At 34.7% G+C, this 23864-nt stretch overlaps 1 protein-coding gene across 5 annotated transcripts in view; it reads right to left on the bottom strand.

Moving 5' to 3' along the window:
• Positions 1-23864, bottom strand: part of SPAG16 (sperm associated antigen 16) — a 911706-nt gene that overhangs the window by 861286 nt on the left and 26556 nt on the right. For 3 of the 5 annotated variants that reach the window (XM_070489782.1, XM_044751339.2, XM_044751342.2), the window contains 3 exons: positions 15890-15997; positions 13721-13838; positions 6972-7041 (listed from right to left, as the gene is read on the bottom strand). In XM_070489782.1, coding sequence (XP_070345883.1) covers positions 6972-7041; positions 13721-13838; positions 15890-15997 — 296 coding nt within the window. The remainder of the gene's footprint in view (positions 1-6971; positions 7042-13720; positions 13839-15889; positions 15998-23864) is intronic. The other 2 variants (XM_070489783.1, XM_044751340.2) reach the window with 1 other exon arrangement.

Below are 23864 nucleotides of genomic sequence, written 5' to 3' on the forward strand. Positions count from 1 at the left end.
AGGTTATAGTAACTCATACCTCAATGTTCTAACTTACAACTCTAGATTTATAATAGAGAAAAGATGATGAGCACAAAAATATCTGGATGGTTTCAACATCAAGGCTTTCAAAGAATCCTGAGGTTCTAAAGGCAAGGAAGCACACGGCTGGCATTGAGTTTCTTTCCTGATCTGACTCCTTTTCCCTATCCGGTACCAGTTCCAGACAAAGAAGAAAATCCTCAAAATAACCCCCACAATCACATAAAAGCAGAACATTGCATAACTTAGTTCTACATGAAACTACTTGAGACACTCCAAACCCTTGGGCATCCAGACTGCCTGACCCCCTCAGCGATGCTGCACGTCAGACCCCCAGAAGCTGGGGAGCCCAAGGAGGGAGGAAGGCGACGATGCAGCTCGCTGAGAGGAAGGGAACTGTTTTACTCTGAATTCTCGTTTACTGCATTTTCCTCTTCTATGACCAAGGATGACAACCTGATAAGGATAATAATTTAAAGTAATAATTAGCATCTATGCCTCTTTGATCTTTCACTATATACCAGCCACTGGTCTAAACAATTTACACGTATTATTTCATGAAATCCTGTCAAAACTCTGTGAAGGTCATTATCTTTTGCTCCCTTTTATATATGAGGAGAATCTGTATAGTAATATCTTTAGAGAAGAAAGGAGAAAGCAGTAGGGAGAGAAACCCAGGAGCCCAGAAGATAATTCTAGAGATATGAGCAGAGCTCAAGTAGTATGCAATACGTACATTACTAAGCACCACTTCCTAAAAGAAAGAAAATAAAAAGCAAGAAACAAACAAACAAAAATGGCAAGGATAACAAATGAAAGCCAAAAACAGAAAAGGGCTTGGTTTATTGAGTATACATAATTGTTCCACAAACAAAATGAAATTACAAAAATTCACACTTTAATAATAGTTTAGAAAAAAATCCAACATTTGGAACAAAAGCATGAGAATAAACATTGCAGAATGTATGTAGAATTGGCAGAAAATAATGCTTCTCAATTGTTTCTCAATGCAGCAAGAATAAACATGATTTCCAGTCTTCATGAGATAAACATTGCTTTAACTCACACACAGATTTGTAGAGCAAACGAGAGGCTCAGACACTAAATTTTGTGTCACCCTCATGGTTAAGTGCATAAAATTCTCCAAGTCCACATAGTGCCTCTTAATGTTTAGTAATATCCTAGCAAAATCCATGGCTCTATCTTTGGCATCCTCATGTTTATCATTGAATGCTTATTAATGACAAGGCCTATAGTACTGACTGGTGCTATGCAATTCCCCACATTTTACTTGGGTACAATCAACATCTTAAGGAAGGCAAATTTCTTAAGAGAAATAAAGCAATCATCAAATAAATAAACATTTTAATTTATAGAAATTTTATTTATTATACCTCCAGTGCTAAATTTCACCCATTCAACCATTCCTTCATAGATGCACATTCGACCAATGCTAATTGAAAATTTTTCAGGCCCCTGGTTAAATGTAAGAAATGCATGAATATATTCATTTAACAAATAAATACCTAAGAAAGTATGTTGTGCCAGTGCCTAACTCCCTTATAGATTAAACACAGCTGAAAAGAGAATTATTTAACTAAAATAAGGTTTTGAAGAAATTATCCTTAATTTAACCCAGGGAGATAAATAGAAAATATCTAAGAGATCAGGAAATATGTAAGCTAAAATAAGGAGATCAAGTACACACCTAATTGGAATTCAGAAAAAGGTAACAGAAGTAAAGAGGAAGAGGCTGTATTTGAAATGATAATATCTCTTTCTCAACTAGATCATATATTACATATATGTAGTCATATGAAACTGGCATCTCATAATGCAATTCTGAGCAGCAACAAAATACCCAACTTAACAAGCAGCAATTAATTATCAACTAAAAACCTTAAGGAATACTTTGCTCTACTTTATATAACATCTATTTCCTCTGGGAAGCTCTGAAGTCAGCTTCTACAATTTTTCACATCATCAAACATTTCGAATTTCTGGCTGTTCATCCTGCATTCATAATTTCCTATCACAAATTACAAGATATATTAAAATACAATTATGTATACCTTTTTAACCTGCTTTGGAAATAGGCATTACTGCATTCAAATTGCAATTTTATAGAAAATGAAAGTAATATAAGTTAATAACTAACAAACATAGCAATCAAAACCAGCATATTCATAAACTTTTAGAAATTAGTAACTCGCACAAAAACAGTTTTATCTCATAATATGTAAACTAAAGTGCGGTGTGTGTAGTTTCTTGCAAAGATTTGGTGCAAATTACTTTTCATAGCAACAAAGAAAAACATAATACAAAACTGTCACTTCAAATATCTAGTTAATAGTAATTCACCATTTCATAGTTTCTCCTGGGAATTTTTCTATTATTCTACATACCATACAAGAATAAATAAGTTAATCAATTAAAAACCCTTTTCAGGTAAGAAAGTTGAGTACTAAAGTATTAACAATATTTTCTCTGGGTGGTAGCAATTATAGATCGTTTTAAAATACATTTTATAATTTAAAAATTTTCTATAACAAGCATGTCACTTTGATAGTCAAAAAATATGGTGTGGGGACCAGCCCAGTGGCATAGCAGTTAGGTATGCGCACTCCACTTTGGTGGCCTGGTGTTTGCTGGTTCAGATCCCGGCGTGGACCTACACATTGCTCATCAAGCCATGCTATGGTAGTGTCCCACATATAAAATAGAGGAAGATAGACACAGATGTTACCTCAGGGCCAATCTTCCTCAGCAAAAAGAGGAGGATTGGCAACAGATGTTAGCTCAGGGCTAATCTTTCTCAAAAAAAAAAAAAAAAACCACAGCATGTTTAAAATTCTTTGATAACTCTAATCCAAATGAATCTAATTTTTGTCTTATCCTCTAAATTTAGATTAACAGTCTTCTTCTTAAAGCTCAGAGTAAATGACAATCAATTCATTGTTCCCTAACTACAGAGTGAATAACACTTAATCTGAAGCATCTTTACTGTCATATCAATCTCTGCCCAAAATAAATGGATTGTTGGATAGATGAATAACAGCCAGAAAGACAGACAAATAAAAGATTTTAAAAATTAAACCAGGGGCCGGCTCCGTAGCTGAGTGGTTAAGTTCGCACACTCCACTGCAGCGGCCCAGGGTTCGGATCCTGGGCGCGAACATGGCACCGCTCGTCAGGCCACATTGAGGTGGCGTCCCACATCCCACAACTGGAAGGACCTGCAACTAAGATATACAGCTGTGTATAGGGGGCGTTTGGGAAGATAAAGCAGGAAAAAAAAAAAAAAGACTGGCAACAGTTGTTAGCCCAGGTGCCAATCTTAAAAAGAAAACAAAAAATTAAACCAAAATAAGAAAATGAAGAAGGAGGGAGTTAAATATATGAACATAGTTATGAAAAACAGCAGGATTTATGAGGAACAACCAGTTAATTAATAAACCAATTTCTTTTCAAATTATAATCCCTGGTTAAGTAAGGCTCCAAGTTGATCAATCAGTGATGACAGTCAGATCACACAGCCAAATGCTGACCCCAGAAACTTAGGCAAAGGTACCGCAAGTCCCACATCTGACACTAGAGTACACGTTTCTAAGAAGCACAAAATTATGCAGTACAGAATTCAAGAAGTTAATTGTATTCAGTAATTGGGATCATGCAACTGAAAGAACCTATTTCTTCATGTTGGGTTGGCATTGATTCCTTCTGATCAAAAGCCCCTTCAAAATATCATGAGATCAAAATATAATTACAAACTTGATCTTCAAAGTCCCTTATTACATGTCAGCCTAGAAAAATATGCAATGTGTTCATTCATGAATTAGACTAAATACGAAGAGATAATTTCACAGAGGAGTTATCTATAAACCACCAGTTTATTTTAATAGAGATGACAAAGATAAACATGTAAAATGACAAGCTATTAGAGTAGAAGGTAGCATTAGAAATTAACTGATGCAAGCATCAACTCAATGCACAAAATTCCTCAAACTTTAAGCCTTCAAACCTTCTTATATATATATATTTTTTTGGGGGCACTCTTTAGTCATTTTTTGGGAGTTAGAGTTCCTGAGATTATGACAACTTTATATCATCCTTTAATATTTATATCTAATTGTATTCTTTTTGAAAGTTATCCACATATGAAACAATTTTTTGATACAAATGAAAATACTTATTCTTTGTAAAAAAAAATGCAATAAGGAAAAAATATAGAAATAATCATATCACCCAAAGAAAATTATGTAAACATTTTGGTGTGCATCCTCCAATAATTTTTCTTTGCATATATTTAACAGACATGCCCCTATATGTCTTTATTTCTTAATATTGTAACATGAGCATTTTCTTACGTATCATTTTTAAAGACTTTCCCCGTACTGTGTGATCAACTCTATTTAAATATTCACTCATGGTTACACATTAAGATTGCCTGTATTGTTTTGTTACTATAGACGTGACTGCAATAAACATTCTTGTGCAGAGTCTCTTTACACATCAGTGAGTATAACTAATATTTCTTTAACATAAAATATTAGGAAAGGAACTATTGAATCAAGGCTAAGAAGAAATTTCAAATATGAGAATGCTATATATTTCTCTTAAGGTTTAATTAATAAGAGAACATCCTTAAATAGTCATCTGGAAACAACGGGATGTTATACTAAGAATACTCACCATTTTGCAGTCTTTCTATATTTTAGTGTTTCCCATCATTCTGTTTTAAATCAATTTTATCGAGGTATAATTTACAGACAATAAAAAGTGTACATTTCCCCCAAGTAGAGTTGGGGAAATTTTGACAAAGATAAGTAAGCATATAACCACCACCAAAATCAAGACATAGAACATTAGCACCACCTCCAAAATTATTTTCTTATCTTTTACCTACCTTATAAACAGTACCTTGCAATGCTATAAATTTTGTTTTTATTAGTCACTTTTCTTTTAAGAAAATTAAGAAGAGGAAAACTTAATCTTTACATTAATCAGAATTTCACACTTCTAAGTCTCTGTATTCAATTCTGTAGATCTGAGCTTCCTTCCGGCATACTTTTCTTTCAGCCCAAAGAAAATTCCTCAGTATATCCTGCATTTCACAAAGACTTGCCACAAAATCTCTTAGCTTTCATTTATATGAAAATGTCTGTACTTCACTCTAATTTTTGAAGGATCTTTTTATTGGATATAGAATTCTGACCTAAAATTTTCCTACATTTTAAAGATGCCATTTCATTGCTTCTAGATTCCATCATTTCTGATGAGAAATCAGCCTTTATTTGTATTATTGTTCCCCTGCATGTAATATGTCTTTTCTCTTTTGCTGCTTTCAAAAGATTTTCTCTCTTAAATTTTCAACAGTTGAATGTAATGCATCCAGGCATGATTTTTTGTGTTTATAGTTAGCTGTTTTTTGAGGGGTCTCTAAGTTGATGTTTTACATCAAATTTGGAAAATTTTCAGTCATCTTTTGTTTAAATATTTTTATGCCCTATTCTCACTCTTTTCCCCTTTGAGATTGCAATTACATACGTGTTAAATAGGCAAGTTTCCCTTCCATTATTTTCTCTCTTTCCTTTAGAGGATTTTTATCAATGTCTCTTAAAATTCACTGACACTTATCATCTCCAATCTGTTGTGAAGTATAAAATTTTCATTTTAGTTATTGTGTTTTTCAGTAATAGAATTTCTATTTCCCTTTTTTTTTTTTTGGTTTCCATTTATGTGCCAAGATTCCCAATCTCTTCACTCATTAATGTCATATTTTCTTTTAAGTCCTTGATCATATCCAAAATAGGTACTTTAGCATTTTTATCTGCTAAATCCAACACCTGGGTGATCTTGGTGTAAGTTTCCATTTATCACTTTTTGTCTTGATTGTAGATCACATTTTCCTGTTTCAATAACATATCTAGAAGTGTTTAATTATGTACTGGGAAACTGTCTTCCTCTGAAGGGCATTGGTTATTGTTCTAGTAGGCAGTTTAATTTTTTGACGATCATCTTGAAATTCTAGGCTTAATTTTATGCTTTGTTAGGGTGGATCCATGGAAATCCCTAAATATTTCCCAAGGCTCTCTAACTTTGCAAGATTCAAACTCTAACCTCTGTCTCCCCTAGAAATTCTGGGTAGGCTTTGTTGTGGGCTTTATTGGGTGGGTATAGAATGCTGAATGTTAAGATGGTCTTACAGTGTTAAAGAGGTCTCTCCATCCAGGCATGGCCAGAACTCCAATGTCTCTCATCACTGCTTAACCTCTAGAATCCCTGGGCCCCTCTTAGTCCAAGAGAATCTTCTCTCTCCGGTAGGTCTCAGGCAGTCTTGCATGTGTAGCCCAGCCGTCAACTAAGGACTCATAGTGAACTCCCTCAGAAACTGGGCACTATTCATTGCAGCACTCTCTCATCTGGTGTCCTTTCCTAAGATCTTGTTGCTTCAACAACTTGTAAACTACGACCTTTGCCTTTTCAGATCATGGAGGACAGCCATGCTCTTCCTGACCTGCACCTCCATAGAGCTTGCTTTGGAAATTTCCTCAGTCACAAAGCCGTGGTGATGGCTCAAGTTATAAATTTTCCTTCTGTCACTTGCCTTCTGTGATTTGTGCTGTTTTCCAGTGGCTAAAAGTAGTTGTCTCATCTACAGAGTCTAGTTTTTAGGGTTATTTATGGGGAGAAGGCTAGTCTAGCACCAGGTACTCCATCACGGCCAGAAGCAGAAGTCCTCCATTATGATTTACTCATATTTTTCCCTAAAATTAATCTATACAGTATCATACCTATATTTCCCCTTGATCATTTCATTAACATTTTAATTTGTAAAATAGTTGCCAAACCATTTATTCACTTTTAAATATCTCTAGAATTTTGAGCTCTAATAAGGTTGAGAAATCACTAACCAATATTGTTAGAGTTTCATCACATTTTACTTTTACCTCTAATTTCAGGAACATAGATATCATGTCCTGTATCCATAAGCCTCCACGATGCTTGAAGTCCAGAAATCTAAAAAACAAAATTCAAAGATGGGGGGTTATATACTAAATGACTCAAAAAAAAGTTTAAAAATGTAATGTTTAAATATTGTTTGCAAAATATAAAAAATATTAATCCCTCTTGGATTAATTTCTCTGTATTTAAAAAAATTAAACGTGAACTGCAACAAAAGAAAAACATACTTTTAAGCTTAAATTCAATTCCACAGGCAATTATCAAGTATCTATATGGATAAGCATCTGAAACATTTATTTGATAGCATAGTTTCTTGAATCAAGAATACTCGCGGCACACTTTGAATGACAATCAGGTCTCTCCTTTGAGAGAGTTTCTTCTCTGTCAAAATTGCTTAACAAAACTTAATTCACCTTTATGTCCATAAAAGATGAGGTAAGCATTAGTTGAGAAGCAAAATATGAAAAGACTGTTGTTACTCCTAAAACTTTTAGCTCATTTTCCACTCACAGACACTCCTTGTTTTATGAAACATATTTTATAATTAAGAAGATTTGTTAGTTGGGTGGCATACCATTTACCTATATTTCCCAAACAATAGATTTAAATTCAAAATTCAGCCATAAAAAGCTATCTCATCCCTCATTGTATATGATTATACCAACACAAAATACCATCTGTTTAATTATATACAGATATACACATTTTTCTACTATCACTGAGTAGCAACATGTCTTTATTAATAGAAAATAGCAGATAATAAATTGTAACCCATGGATTAGTGCTCATAAAATACCTGGTTAAAAAAGAATGGAAAACTTCATACCTGTTTTTAGAAGCCAAATGGATTATAAGATTTTTTTAAATGCACTTCTTATCTAGAATAGTGTAAAATTTACATAAAAGTTGAAAATATAGTACAGAGACCTCCTGCATATACTGCACCCTGTTCTCCCTGTTAAGGTTATGCATTACCATGGGACGTTTGTCACAAGTAATGAACCAATATGGATACGTTATTATTAATGAAAGTCCATATTTTGTTCTGATTTCATTAATGTTTTACTAATTTAATTTTTCTGTTCCAGCATCCCATCCAGGATGCTATGTTACATTTAATCATCGTGTCTTCTTAGCCTCCACTGGACTGGAACAGTTTCTCAGACACTCTCTGATTTGGATGACCTCAACAATTTTGAGGAGTACTGGTCAGGTAATATTTTTCAAAATGTCCATAAATTTGGGTTTGTCTGATGTTTTCTCATGGTTAGACTGGAATTATAGGTTTTGGGGAAGAAGACCACAGAGTGGAAGTACCATAATTGGCACATCACATCAAGGGTACATGATATCAACATAATTAAACACTGATAATATTAACCTTGATCATCTTCCTGAAGTAGTATTTGCCAGGTTTCTCCACTATAGAGTTACTTTTTTCCCATTTCCACCGTACTTTTGGAAGCAAGTCATTAAGTGCAACCAACACTTAACAGCTGAAGAGTTAAGCTTCCCTTCATTGAGGGGAAGAATATCTACATATGTCATTTGGGCTTCTTCTTTAAGGAAGGTATTTTTCTTCTCCCGCATTTATATACTCAATCATTTATTTACATCATTATTAACTCATAGACATTTATTTTATACTTTAGATTATAGTCCAGTACTACATTATTTATTTCATTGCTCAAATTGTTCCAAATTTGACCACTGGGAACTGTTTCAGGCTTGATTCCTGTAATGAGTCTGACTCCATTTTTTGATGTTTGACTGCTAACAGCTTTTAAGCTTTACTCACCCAGTTTTCTTTGTGTCCCAATCTGCACGAGCTGTTAAGAAAGCCTGGGTGCTGCCTCCTTTGGCATTGGTGGGAGATTCAAACCATACAAGCCCCTGCTCTCACATGAGAACTCTTGCCCTGACCCCCAATTCTAACCACAATAAAAGCCAGTCTCCTTTCCTTGCTTTCTCATTTCAGACTAGCATGGCAGGCATGTGCTGCTCTCCCCAGAGAATTAACATATGTAAATAATAAATGTTTTCATACCCTCTTGGTGAGTGTATGGCATCATCAGGCTCAAAATTCAAACCAAATTTGGTTGGTGGTCCATCTACCTCTGTAGACACCCACAAAAGTTCTTTTGTCCCTTGACATACCCCATTGTTTTGTTGGGTATTTTCTTTCTTCCTTTCTTTCTTTCTCCCTTTCTTATTTACTTTTTGAACAGCTCCTAACTTTCTAGCACAAGATCCTCCAAATGGTACAAGTTCATCTTGTATTTTCCGTGCCCAGCCTACAATCAGCCACTTCTCCAAGGAGCCCTACTTCCTTTTATTAGAGAATGGTATTAGAAACTGCTATCTGAGCACTGGGTATATTTGTTGCTATTGGAGTGTCATTACTTCTAGACCCTCTCAGCAGACAGACCTAGGAAGTATATATAATTTTTAGAATATCTCCTGAATTAGAGCCTCATGATACAAAAAAGATAAAATGTAATTTGTTATTTATACACACACTAACAAATAAATTATATTTTGTCTTTTTTCAAACATGGGGCTCTAATTAAGAATTTTGAACATTTTCACTAATTTTATAAAACTGAAAATAATTACATTATAGATTTTTCTACAAGATTTAAATAAATCTAAAAGTTGTTACACTGTTTATTATCTACAAAAAGAATCTGAAAACACATACTATTAGACTTTTGTCCTCTCATACTATATTTTCAATCTTTTATATATAAACTGAATAACATTAAATATTCTAAATTCTAACCCTTCTTTATGCAAAGTATTTGAGATATCTGTATATTTAAAGAGAAACATAGTGAGCTAAATGTTCATTAAGATAAGGCTTTTAAGGAAGTGATGATTAGGTATCCAGACAGAAAACATAAGATACTTCCTACTGATCTAAGCTCACATCCTAAAAGTTTTGGTTAGAATTGAATTCTCAAAGCATAACTACATCAAATACTGAAATAAAGACATAATCAAAAAATAAGCATAAAAGTTGATATATCTTCAACGTTGGATCATAGAGGAACTTTTCACGTATTTTTAAATATTTTCACTTTAAAATATTTTATATAAATTCATTCTACAGCTTCACAACACACTTAAATTCAAGTTAAAAGGTTAATCCATGGCTGTATAACCAGAAAAAGAGACTTGTTAGCAATGAATCATTCTCTGTGTGAAGGGTTCCCAAAAAGGTTCAGTTCATTAAATGGCAACCTTGGCTTGTTCTCCAAAGACAGAGCTGATAGGACTGAGACTATATTCCCAGTCCTAATTTGGAGAATATGCTAATTGATCCTAGGGTTAGACTGGTGTAAGGGATATCTGACAGTCATTTTGGACACTCAGCACCTTGGGTTTAGTGAATTGTGAATCTTCTACCTTTCACTATAGATATCAGATACTTATCCATTCTTTCTCGTAACTAGGATACTAACAATACTGCATAGGTTCCATCAATCATGTGTACCCATTTTGGATCTTAAACAAAATCTGCTGATGTAAGGAAGCGTGGATAATACAGAATTCATCCTGAGAATGGCAGCTGCCACATCTACTTTCTATTGACAGCCATAAAACAGATCTAGAAGAGCATCCAAGTGCCCAGTATTAGCATTGTCCATAGTGAAATCTATGATGGCAGAAATGGCATATCTTATGCAAATATGACTTTCTCAAATCATAGTGAATCTAACATCTTGAACAGCAGACTTGATAGAGAGAGGAAAGCTATTTCTAGATCCTAACTGCTCCTTTTTAGATAACAGGAAATAAACTCTTTAGAACTTTCCCATTAGTATTCTTCAAATTGAGATTTCTTTTAGGATAAAAGTGGAAGCTATTATACTGCATGACAAAAGGTGTAAATTAGTACTGTCTGGGACAAATGGGGATGTAGAGTGACCAATAATGTAGAAGAGGACAGGAAGCTATCCCATCCAATAGAACAAAGAAGTATAAAGGGTTCAGATATGAATGACCTGGTTCATCTCTCAAGCTAAAAATCTAAGTGGGGGATTTGTTGGAAGCAAAGGACACAGAAAGTCGGAAAGTTCAGGGATACTCCGAGCATAGGCTATACTTCCCCCTACCTGCTCAGAGAATGTTCTAAGAAAATTGACAGCCTCTCAAAGAGAGCTTCATATTTTGCATTGTGCTGGAAAAATATAATACCCTCCAAGTGGTGTCTGAAAATTGACTGAAGGAGGTGTGTCTATGTAGGTAGACTTCAAATGATTTCCAAATTGTCCACGGCTTGTGTTTGCAGTATAGGGAAATCAGAAGTCTCAACAGGTCTCAGCGGGTATGTGAAAATTTTAACATTTGAAGCACTAAACCAGAAAAAGGATGAGAGTCCGGACAATGAAGCCACATATGCCAAGGATCTCACAGATGCTGTGGGAGAGGCCAGGGAGTTAGCAAGTTCTTTTTGGTTCGCACTCAAAAGAACCACCCAGAACCACAGACCCCAACACCAAGAATATGACCAAACCAGTCACACTACATGAGAAAGTGAAGGCCAAGAGGATAGTATGCAGACTTCAGGCCATATGGAAGCATAAGTGCCCCTTTGTACTAGAAACCATCCAAGGAAGAATAAGGATAAGAAAATGCCATTTGAAGACAGAAAATTAACACTGATAGTTATGTTTTAGCTAAACAGTCAGTTAATATATCATTCAAACACCCTGTGTTGAACTCAGAGACTGTTTTAACCAAGAAAGACCTAAACAGTCTTTAATAACAGGTCATGTTTTCCTTTGCCTTCTGCAGGAATAGGAGTTCAAGGACAAAATAAAATAAGTTGCAGGGGATAAAGATAAAGTTTTTTGCACATCTGAATGGTAGTGTTAAAATTCAACTGTGCCTCATAGAGAGAGTGATTTTAATTTTTTAAACATCTTTTCATTTTAGATACATATCATAAGGCAAGTAATTTTATCTCTGTTTAATAGGCAAGAAAATAGACATATATGTAAAATGACTTGAATGTTTACTTACGTGGCTACTATGCAGCACAGCTGGGACTCAGACTTACCACTCCCAATTCTTAGCTCTTTTAACTAAACCAGTGAGGGGCAATCGGAAACCCAAAGAACGAATGTGGCCTAAATATGTTCTCATTTACAGCCTTTGATCTAACCTCAAAAATTCCTCTCATATTAGAGATAGAGGAACGGATGGCCCTTCCAGGAAGATAATTCAGCCCTAATCTCACAGAAGATGAGTGGCAGATCCAGTACTGGACAGGGTACAGATGCAGAAATCAACAGTCTCAAGGGGAGAGTAGGCACTTGCCAGCACTGATGCCTGAAAGGCTCTGGTATCCTTGAATAGTGAGACGCCATCTGATGGGTCTGTCAAAGATGTCAAAGCATATGTGGTCACTGGGAATATATGGCAGCCCCTGATGGATTCCTCCCTGGAGAAGGGTAACAGGGAGACAAGCATGAGACCACGGGATAAGAAGAGTTAAGATGGGTAGCAAAAGTCTAAGCTGGGCCTGTGGCAGGACAAGAGGTAGGAGTGACCTGAACCCAGCTCACTGTGCTCCAAGACGTAGAGCTGTGCCTCTAGTTGGAAGGCGAGGGGACAGGTTAGATGAAGAGGAGCAGGGATATGAATTCTGAAGGTTTGACATATAACGCCATAAAAATGTAAATTATTATTAAACTCATTGTACGCAATATTACTAATAATATAATTCAGACTTTCAAAAATATAAAATTAAAATTCAAGCACAAAGAAGCACAGAAACAAGCGATGTTTTACATTTTAGTAGCTAGGAATTACACTCAAGAAAAGACAAAATACACTTGATTAAAGTATGTCTTAATAATAAAATCATTCAAGGAAGAGTATAACCATCATGAAAGCTTTTGTAGCTTCTCAAAGTTTAACCAAAAATGAAAATCTCCAGAAAACAATGAAAGAATGTTAAGCACAGATGCAGTTTTTTTAAAGATTGGCACCTGAGCTAACAAGTGTTGCCAATCTTTTCTTTTTTTCTGCTTTATCTCCCCAAATCCCCCCAGTACATAGTTGTATATTTTAGTTGTGGGTCCTTCTAGTTGTGGCACACAGTTTTTTATTTTCCAAAAAACTATTACAAATTTTTAACGTGGCCCATTGACATTCTGTTTTATTTTTTTGAATTCTATACAAAAGGGTCCTCAACACTGCCCTAGGCCTAACCTATGCAAAAAGGCTGCAGGAAGAATGGAAAGGGGGTCAATAGCAAAAATGACTGGAAACTGAGTCAATAACTAGGCGTGTCAAATAGTTACTATCTCAAGTAAGTTTCACAACAATGTGAAAAGGTAGGTCATTGTGACTACACTTTACATGTGAAAAATATGAGTTCCAAGAGTTTAAGTAAGGTCCACGTTTATGGCTATCAAAGCTGGCATTTAAACCCGAGGTTGTCTGACCACAATGGCTGAGTTTTGTCCTCTAACTACACTTTAATAATCTGCTATAAATTTATGTTTTAGTTAAATAATATTTAACTTAATAATAATCTTTATAGGTTTAAAATAGATAAAATACTTTTTCTGAATGTTTCCAAATGAATCTTTTCTGCAACATAGCAATTGGTATAAACTTTTTTATATTTATCTCAGAAACAAAACCACTATTTCTACGTGTGTTATAAAAAAATAAATGGTTAAAAATCACTTTGAGGTAACTTCGACGGTCTCTTTACCTGCTTGACTGCTCTGTCTCTTTCCAAAGAGGTCAGCATTTTCTGCTTCAGTAAAGTGTGGTGCTTCTCATGCAACACCCTTATGGTTGGTTCATAAGACGCATAATGTAACTTCAACCTACGAAAAATAAAGGGCATCTTAAAGGTTAATTGAGTTAAATCAGTGACTTCCATCTAACTTTTGTTTTCCTTTTTTTTCATTGGAAAAAAATGAATAAGCATATAAAGGTCAACACAACCGAGCCAGGAAGTGCAAGAAGTAGTACTGGCATGCAGCTTCCCTGTGCGTGACTGTGCTGAAGTCCCGCAGCCTGCCTGCAGTAGCACAGAGAGTGGGAAGAGGGTAAAACCTGAGACCTTTCCAACCAAAGGTGCTATGATTCAGACTCACTAATCATAGGTGTGTGTATACGTGCACATACACACAAAACTATTAAATATTACCTTTGAGCTTTTCCTCTGGGCAAATGGGTAACTGACCCTGATGAAGGCACAGCAATTATTGATCTTTGGATAAGAAAAAGCTTAGCTACCTTTAAAGAACGCCTACGTGACTTCAGAAGAGCCGCAGGGCTCTTTATGGTCCTGAGTGTAGAATAATTCCCAAATTTAAAAGAACGAACTTTTAAAATGAAGTACAATACAAACACAGTTCTAAAAAGAGACCTGCATAAAAAGGGAAATTTAGATGAAGTAGTATATATTCAACACACTTTCAATGTTAGGGCAGATGCAAAGGTGTTGACCATCTATCACGTTCCAGGCACCATATCAGGTACTTTATACACATTAATCCAAGATTTATTATCATCATTTTTACACAAAAGAAAGAAAACTATGATGGGCACCTAAAGGTAAATGGTACAGCCAGGCTTCCAATGCTTACTTAACTCCAAAATCCTAGCTCTTTCCATTATATCATTCTACTTCTCAGTTAAGGTTTATGTTAAAAAGAAAACAAATCATTTTGAACTTTTATTCTGAATTTATCTGGACATATGAACCAAAAAAAATTAGACCAAGATATGAGACCAAAAGTATTGATTAGTCAAAAAATAAACATTCTCAAGGTCTTTTTTTAAAGGTTAATGTAAATCTCTCACTTAAAGTGGTGTGTTATTCCTACAGAGGTTCAATTAAAGAAAAATCAGAAAAACTCTAGGTTCTAATATATTGCTAAGCTTGAGAGCACATTGATTCTGAAACTCCATGCAACAGACTATGCTTAAGAAATCGAAATAGTTTCAATAGCCACAATAACCCACAAAAGACAGCAATTATCATTGCTACCCTTGAGCTGCACTGTCCAGTAGAGTAGCAACTAGGCAAATGTGGCTATTTAAATTTAAACTTAAATCAATTAAAATTAAATAAAATTAGAAATCTAATTTCTCATTTGTACTAGCCACCTTGCAAGTGCTAGCACATGTGGCTAGTCGCTATTGTTTTGAGCAGTGCAGACATAGAATATTTACAACATCATAGAAAGTTCTATTGGACAGCACTGCCCTAGAATAAGCAAAAGAGAATTTTAGTTAAGGATGATAAATTCTTTTCTTGTGTTTTTTTGGTTTTTTGCAGGAGGAGGGAAAGTCAATCTGAATAACGTCTTGAGAATAATTTCTGAAGGCCTTAGCATAAACGCAAAGTCATTCAGTATGTGCCCCTCCCCCCACCTCACCCTTGTCAGGCCATATCTGCACTTTGCTCTCTATGCTTACAATTTGGTGAATGTGCATGTCTCTTCGTGACTTGATGTCTTTGAACCATCTCTGCCCACAGCACCCTGCTGACCCCACTCCCTCACTCTGTTAACTCATACTTTAGAATTCAATTCCTGTGGAAATAGGTTCCTGAAACCTCTCATGCTCCAGCCTGGCTGGGGTGACCACCCTTTTGGTTGGCATAGCAACAAAGAAGTATATTCAGTACATTTCTGTTTAACTCATTCCTTATCACACATCCCAATAGTCTCTGGGAACCCTGACAGCAGGAGCCTAAACTTACTTTACTTGTGTTTCAAATACACAGCACAGTGTCTGGCACACAGTAGATGCTCAATAAGTGGTGAATACATAACTTTACCTGAAACCTTCTGCCATGGCCAAGTTGCTTAACACTAATGAATCAACTCTTTAATAGATATGCCAACAGATATGAGCAGTTTACCCTTTGAGGTCATTAATTAATTTGTTTTTTTCCTGGACTACTCGCTTGTGGTGCATTCGATGAAAATCACGTTCTTTCTGAGTTTTAAGAAGATCTTCTCTAGCCTTGCTGAAAAAGAAATAATAATAATGGTAACTTTAAAAATCACTGCTAATTTCTTTTTGAAAAATCATTCAGTCATCAGTTCAAATCAAGTATTAAGTCATTAAAAAGATAACTGAAAACAAAGATTCCATTTTAATTGTCACTGAAGGATATCAACCAATATCATGTATATGTGGGTGGGAGATGAATGGGCCAAAACCTGTGGTTTCAAAAATATCATTCATTCACATTTCAGTTAAGTAAAAGGAAATTAAACATATGATGCAAACATAACTTATCTATTTCCAAAGAGAATTTGTTTACAAGATGGAAATACATATAAAACAGGATAATTCAAAACAATTACAAATAAACAAAAAGATTTTACAAAATTTAATTCTGAATTTGCTTGAATATATAGTGAAAATATTTGGGGTTAGTTCTGATAATTGGTGAAAGAAAGCGTATTCTGGAAAACCATTATTTTATTCTGGTAATGCATATGACAAATATATACAACCTGTGGGTCATATTACTAGAATAGCTGGTAAATTTATAAGAAATTTCTTCAATATCAGTACTGCAATACAGCAGCATTCTTCAACTGATATATCTTCTGCAAATCACTGGCATAAAGCAAGCAAGAGTATTCTTTCTAAGCCCAGGCTGTATGTGAAAAATTAGTGGAAATTTTTCACCCATCTCCGTAACATGTTAGTTTCAATATTACAACATAAAATATAATTTATAATGAAAAGTAGTTATCTAACAGTCTTGGTTAACTGACAAAGTGCTACTGCAGTGAGACTCTCACGTTCTGAAAAATGGATGGACTGAGTTAGAATGCTGACACGTCACATGAGGATCCAAATGGAATCAATCTGCTTCTCTGTATCACAGTATTTCAAAATTCAGATTCACACAAAATAAATGCACACAAATAGATTTCTGCTTTAGGAGCTATGTCAGAGCAATGACTGAGGAGCAGTCACTGGGATGCTGCCAAAGAAGTGGGATGAGGTAGAGTGTTTAAGCTCCTGATAGAGCACATTATAATCAGTGAGATTTCCTGCTGCACGATCAAGTCGCATGTGGCATGTGGTGAAAACGTCTCATCTATTCTTCCAAGTTTCTTTCTTTCCTCTCCTCCTCTTTTTTTGGATGACCTGTATTGTTCTTTATCTTACTTCCAATATTGTAGTCTTTATCATATGTAAATAAACAATGTGTCACAGTATTCATGGTCTATTCCAACCATCTAACTCTCAGCTTCATTTCCATGTCAACAATCTTCAAGGTGCAAGAAACTGTCGATTAAAATATTCAGTCTTGAAAAATCATCTGAGGAATATGCCAATTATTAGATGAACAAATAATTTGTTCTTTCCAGGGTTTACTCCTGTGTGTGTGTGAGTGAAGATGGACCAAGAAAGAGAGAACTTCTGCCACCACCAGGAGCCTAATGAGTAGCAATTGAAGAGGAGCAGAGTTTAAGTAGAGGGACTGAAAAATGGCTGAGTTGACATTTTGTTGTGAAAACACAAGAACATCACCCGAATTCTCATTCATTTAGAAGAAAAGTATGTACAGTGACTTTCTATCTTGCACATAGAAAACACTCAATGAATATTATTGTAACCATCATCATCATCATCTTACTATTACTATTTAGTAGAGTAGAATAGATACATTAAATTCCTCTAACAGCTAGATTTATCTACCTAAAATGGGGGGCATGCTAGAAGATAAATATCCTCTAACGAACCAAAAATCTCAGGATATATTATTATTAGTAACACTGTATCCCTTTATAAAAGAATTTAAACTTTTATGAACGTCTATTTTGAGTCTATTAAAATTGCCTTACTTTCAACAACTTGATGAATTATATATGTTTTATCTATATTTTATATACATATATGTTTTATATATGTTTAATGTGCTTATGTTTTATCTTAACTGAAACATAAACCCATAATAGGTTAAAAAATACTTAGAAAAATAATGCTGCAAAGCTTCTTAAGCAGAACCACAAATGTGCAGCATTGCATCAACTCACTTTTTACATATGCATATAAAGGCCTATTTGTACTTATCCCAGGAAAGAAAGCATAGGAATTGATTGAAGTATTAGACCTTAAAGTTTTCCTGACCATTAAATTGGTTTTCAGGGACTTGCTTTCTGTTTGCACAAATGAAGTCTACTCAGTAAAACAATTTAAATTCATTTCATGGTGATGCTTCTCCTATTATGACTTTCCTGCTGCCTATCTGTTTAATAAAAGGAAAGTAAAAGTTGTACTAAAAAATAAAGTTTAAAGTATTCATATAAGCAATTAATATTTTAAGATATATAGTATTTTCTTATTACATTAGTAGAGCATCTTTGTTGTTAAAAAACTTTTATTAAGATAGATATCAAATACAGAGATTCTATTTCAAGTACAATGAAGTAAGAGTTATTCAGTGAAACATTCTATTTCGATTTGTATACATAAAGAACGTACCTCATACCTGCTTTTTCTTAATGAAATATTAGAATAACTAACTTTCCCATATCAGAAAATAAGCATATCAAAATCTATAATTAAAGTATAAAATATTAAGATTACCATACTATAAAAACACTGTCCCCAAAAGTCCAAGTTTCAACATATGAATGTGATTTAACAGTGTGCTTTAAAAAATTATTTTTAAGTGAATTCCCATAGTAAAATAATTTTATTAACTGAATAGCTTTAACTAAGTATTTTGAAGTGACCATTTAATAATGGATTTATTGGGCTAAATTATCATAATTTGCCAAAAGGAAGCATAATAAACATTTTCTTGTTTACTGAGCCAAAGCAAGCCATCTTTGTCATGTATTCTTCTCATGTTCAAACTTTCATGAAAGTAATTTCTGATAACAGCAACATAATTACCAATTATTTCAGCATCTTCAATTGGTCATAAATGAATTAGTTTAACCCACTAAAATTAATATTGCACTAATTGTTGGATACACAAAATGGAATTCAACCAGATTAGAGGAAAGGTTTCATTATATTCTTACCAAAAGAAGGGGGGTATACGCATGTCCAGAAAAAAATACCTTCTTAATTTAACAAGCAATTACCTAAACACTAAAGCATGAAGTTTTATGGGCCTCATTATTATCTTTATTTCCACAGTGTTTGTTTCTGAAAGCCATTAAATAAAATTGGTCTTTGGAAAAGCTGGGTACTCTCTGACCTTTTACAGAAGTGAATTTTGTAGGTGAAATTAAGAGCCCTTAGTAAAGCACCTAATTTTTCCTCAAAATTAATTGCTATTTTAGTTTTCTTTATGTCTATATTTTCTGGAAAAAGGTAAAATAAAGTATTTCGTTATTTTGAAAATGGTACATTTTAATCTTCTAATTAGTAATCCCAGTCAGTATTATTTTCCGTCAAATCTTCAGGATTCTCAATAAACCTTTCCTAGTCTGCATCACATTTCCTTGATGTAACAGCACAGCAAAGGACGACCATACTGCAAATGGGGCAAGACTCGGCTTTACAGAAAGTTGTTTAAATTCCTGTCATGAAAGGAAAATAATGCCTACTCCAAAGGAATGCTATGAAAGGAGCAAAAATCATCAATTAACTACTCTAAAAATTATTATTAGCTTAACTAAAGAGCCAAAATGCTAACTGCACACATTCACTTACGCCCCTTCTATTTACCAGGCACAGTTATAGGCCCCGGGGATATGTTGAGCACAAGACACAGTTCCTATTAAATGGAGCTCACAATGTAACAACAAAATATATGCATTAGATAATTAGATGTAAAAAGCATAAGTTTCAAACTCTGTCATAAATATACAGTATTAAATTAAAGATAACCTACCTAAATGGAGAGATCTACCACATAAATAGATTAGAAGACTAAAACTTATGAACACATTAATCCTTCCCCTCCCCAAAAGATGTGTATGTACATACGTGTATCACACACACACATACTCTTCCCAAATTAAGTTATGGATTCAACTCAGTCTCAATCCTAAAGCCACCCATGCCTTTCTATAGAAACTGGCAAAGTGACTCTAAAATTTATATGGAAATACTAGGACCTGGAATAGTCAAATCATCTTTGAAAAAGAAGAACAAAGCTGGAGGACTAACACTACCTGACTTTAAGAACTTACTTAAAGCTACAGTAATCAGGAGTGTGGTATTAGCATAAGGACAAACAAATAGAAGAATGGAACAGAATGGAGTCTAGAAATAAACCCCAATTATAAAGTCAATTGATTTTCAACAAAAATGCCAAAGCAGTTTGGAGTATCCTCAGAAAATTAAGGATAGGTCTACCTTATGATCCAGCTATTTCACTGCTGGGTATTTATCCAAAGAACTTGAAAACACAAAGGCATAAAGATACTTGCACCCCTATGTTCATTGCAGCATTATACTCAATAGCCAAGACGTGGAAGCAACCTAGGTGCCCATCAAGGGACGAATGGATAAAGAAGATGTGGTATTTATACACGATGGAATACTACTCAGCCACAAGAAATGACGAAATCCGGCCATTTGTGACAACATGGAAGGACCTTGAGGGTATTATGCTGAGTGAAATAAGTCAGAGGGAGAAAGCCAAATACCATATGATCTCACTCATAAGTAGAAGATAAAAACGACAAAAAAAAAAACATAGCATTGGAGATTGGACTGGTGGTTACCAATGGGGAAGGGGGGAGGGGGGAGGGCAAAGGGGGTGATTAGGGTCACATGTGAGGGGACGCACTATAATTAGTGCTTGGGTGGTGAACATGCTGTAATGTATACAGAATTCAAAATATGATGTACATCCGAAAAATATAAATATTAAATAAATAAATAAATAAATAAAAATGCCAAAGAAATTCAATAAAGGATAAAAAATCTTTTTAAGAATGGCGCTTGAACAACTGGATATTCCTACAGAAGGAAAATTAAACTCTAGCTCCTACCTCAAATTATATACAAAAATTAAAGATAGATCATAGGTTGAAATAAACTCTAAATCTTTAAAGGTTTTTAGAAGAAAACATAGGAAAATATCTCTGTGACATAAGAGTAGGCAATGGCATCTTAGAAAAAATGTCAAAAGCAATACTATAAAAAAAACTTAGACTTCATCAAAACTTAAAACTTCTGCTCATCTAAGACACCATTAGGAACTGAAGAGGCAAGCCATTAACTGGGAGAAAATATTCACAATTCACAGAAAATATTCAAATTCACAAAGGATTTGTATTCAGAATATATTAGGAACTCTTACAACTCAACAATAAGACTAACAATCCAATCAAAAAGGGGCAAAAGACTTATACAGAAAGCAGGATAGATAAACAGCCAATAAGCACAAAAAAAAAGTGTTCAATATCATTAGTTATCAGGAAAATGGATATCAAAACCAACAAGCTGCTACTATACAACCAGTAAAATGGCTAAAATTAAAAAAACTAACAATACTCAATGTTGGTGACAATATTGGAACAACTGGAACTCTCATATATCACTATTGGGAATGTAAAATGACCCAATCTGAATGTTAGAAAATGGACTGGCAGTTTCTTATAAAGTTAAACATACTTCTGTCATTTGATCCAGGAATTCCACTCTAAGTTTTTATCCAAAAAAAGTGAAAACATATTCCTACAAAAAGACTCGTACACAGATGTTCATAGTAGTATTATTCATAATAACCACAGCTGGAAACAACCTAATAGAAAAAGGATGAATAAATTGTGGCATACACTATACAACAGAGTACCACTTGGCAACAAAAGAGGGACAAATTACTGATAAATACAAAAATTACAGATAAATTTTACAGACTTTATGTTGAGTGTAAGATGCCAAACTCATAGATTCCGTTTATGAAGTTCTCAAACGGGCAAAACTAACCTAAGGTGAAAAAAATCACCAATCAGTGATTGCCAGGGCAGGGAAAGACTAAGATGGGACACGAGAGAAATTTCTGGATAGACTGAAATATTCTATATTGAGATGGCTACGGAGGTTACAAGACTTTACCTGTTTGTCAAAATTATATAGCTAAGACTTGTATATTTCAATTTATGGAAATTATAACTCAAAAAAAGAACTGTAAAAAATAATATAAGTGGGTGTGGGGTAGGGTATGGATGGGAGTAGAAATGAAATAAGAATGGCAGAAATTTGATAAGTTTTCAAACTGTCTGATAGGCCCATGAGATTCACTATTCTATTTTGTTTGCCTTCTATATGCTTGCTATTTTTTCAGAATTAAAAAGTTAATTTTTCAGAATTAAAAATTAAACAAATAAATAAATTGCTATGTACCTGCCTTATGGAAGAAATACCACTCTTGGTTGTTTATTCAGTGTTGCTGCTGCCACTAATAATTATGTTGATGAAGAAGATGATGATGATGCTATCCTATCCACTGAGTACATATTGTAAACCAGGTATCATGCTCATTATACCATGATGAGCAAAAAGGCATAATCTTTGCCTTCAGCAAGTTTACAGGAGTATAGAGAAAATGAATAAGAAAATAAAATATACATTTAAATAATAATAAACTGTACTGTTATGAAAGAACGAAAGAGTGCTGTAATATTGAATACTGACAATCTTCATTGAGCACTTACCACGTGACAGACATTGTGCTAAACATTTTTAAATGATTCCCTCAAGATAGGAATATTATCCCACTTATATCTGAGGAAGTTGAATGATAATTATATTCTTATATCTAATAAATGACAGAGCATCATGTATTTGTGCTGCTCTAGCCATAATATCTGATCTGATATCAGTTTCTGTTCTGAATCAAAGTTTGAGTGGGGTTAGTAATGCAGTTTGATAACAGCAGATATTGTCCTTTCAAGAACCCAACTGTCCCATGAGGAGCTTGTTTGACTTCATTATTATCCTGTGGTAACCAGCTAAGTCAACATATAAGAAAGTTATGCAGGATATAATGTTCTCCCTGTTTCCATCATGCCTCTCTAGCCCGTCCATTTTCCACACAGGAGCCAGTTCCCATTACACCTCCCAAAACCATCCATTAATCTCAAATCCCACTCAGAGGAAAGAAAGCAAAGTTCTAACGAAGGCCTCTACCACTTCTCCCTGGTCCCAGTCACTATGGTCTCCTTGCTGCTCCCCTATCAAGCCAAGCTGTCCCCACCATAAGCCCTTTGTGCTTCCTCTTCCCCTAGTTTGGGATTCCCTTTCCCCACGTTTACACACGGCTTCTCCCTCAGTTTCTTCAGATATGTGAGAGGACTTCCCTCACCACCCTACATAAAATAACACCTCATTTATCTCTGTCTCCTTTACCCATGTTCTTTTTCTTCAATGTACTTACCACCACCTGATACATGTTATACCTGTCAACATCCACATGCAGTTAGTGGCTATTCTCATTGGACAGCACAGCCTTGGAGAGTGTAAACAGTACGGAGGTAAGACGAGGAAAAGAAGCCTGTCAATGAGATGGAAGGAAAGGCAGAACAGCATGCTGTCACAGAAACTGAAGGAGGAGAAGAATGAAAACTAGGAGGTCCACTTGGTTAGGAGAGGTGGGATGAAAGCCAGCAGGATGTCAAAGAGCAAGTACAAAGCTGCTTTTAGGAGTAAACCATCCTAGTGAGAATACTTGCAATGTCTACATTATGAGAAGAAGACATAAAATGTTAGTCAAGATAGGAAACACGATCAAGCAAACACGTCCCTAATTAACAAAACTTGTAACGGTTTTTATGAACCTCAGGCTGAGGCGAATATTGAGGCATGTCAACTACCAAATAAAAGGAAGTTGACGAAATAGTGTCTTAACTGTGAAAGATACTTAACTCTAAGCGATGCTGTCTAGTCTCCATCCAACC

Source organism: Equus asinus, chromosome 19, assembly GCF_041296235.1.
Source record: "Equus asinus isolate D_3611 breed Donkey chromosome 19, EquAss-T2T_v2, whole genome shotgun sequence".
In the NCBI taxonomy this organism is placed as follows: domain Eukaryota; kingdom Metazoa; phylum Chordata; class Mammalia; order Perissodactyla; family Equidae; genus Equus; species Equus asinus.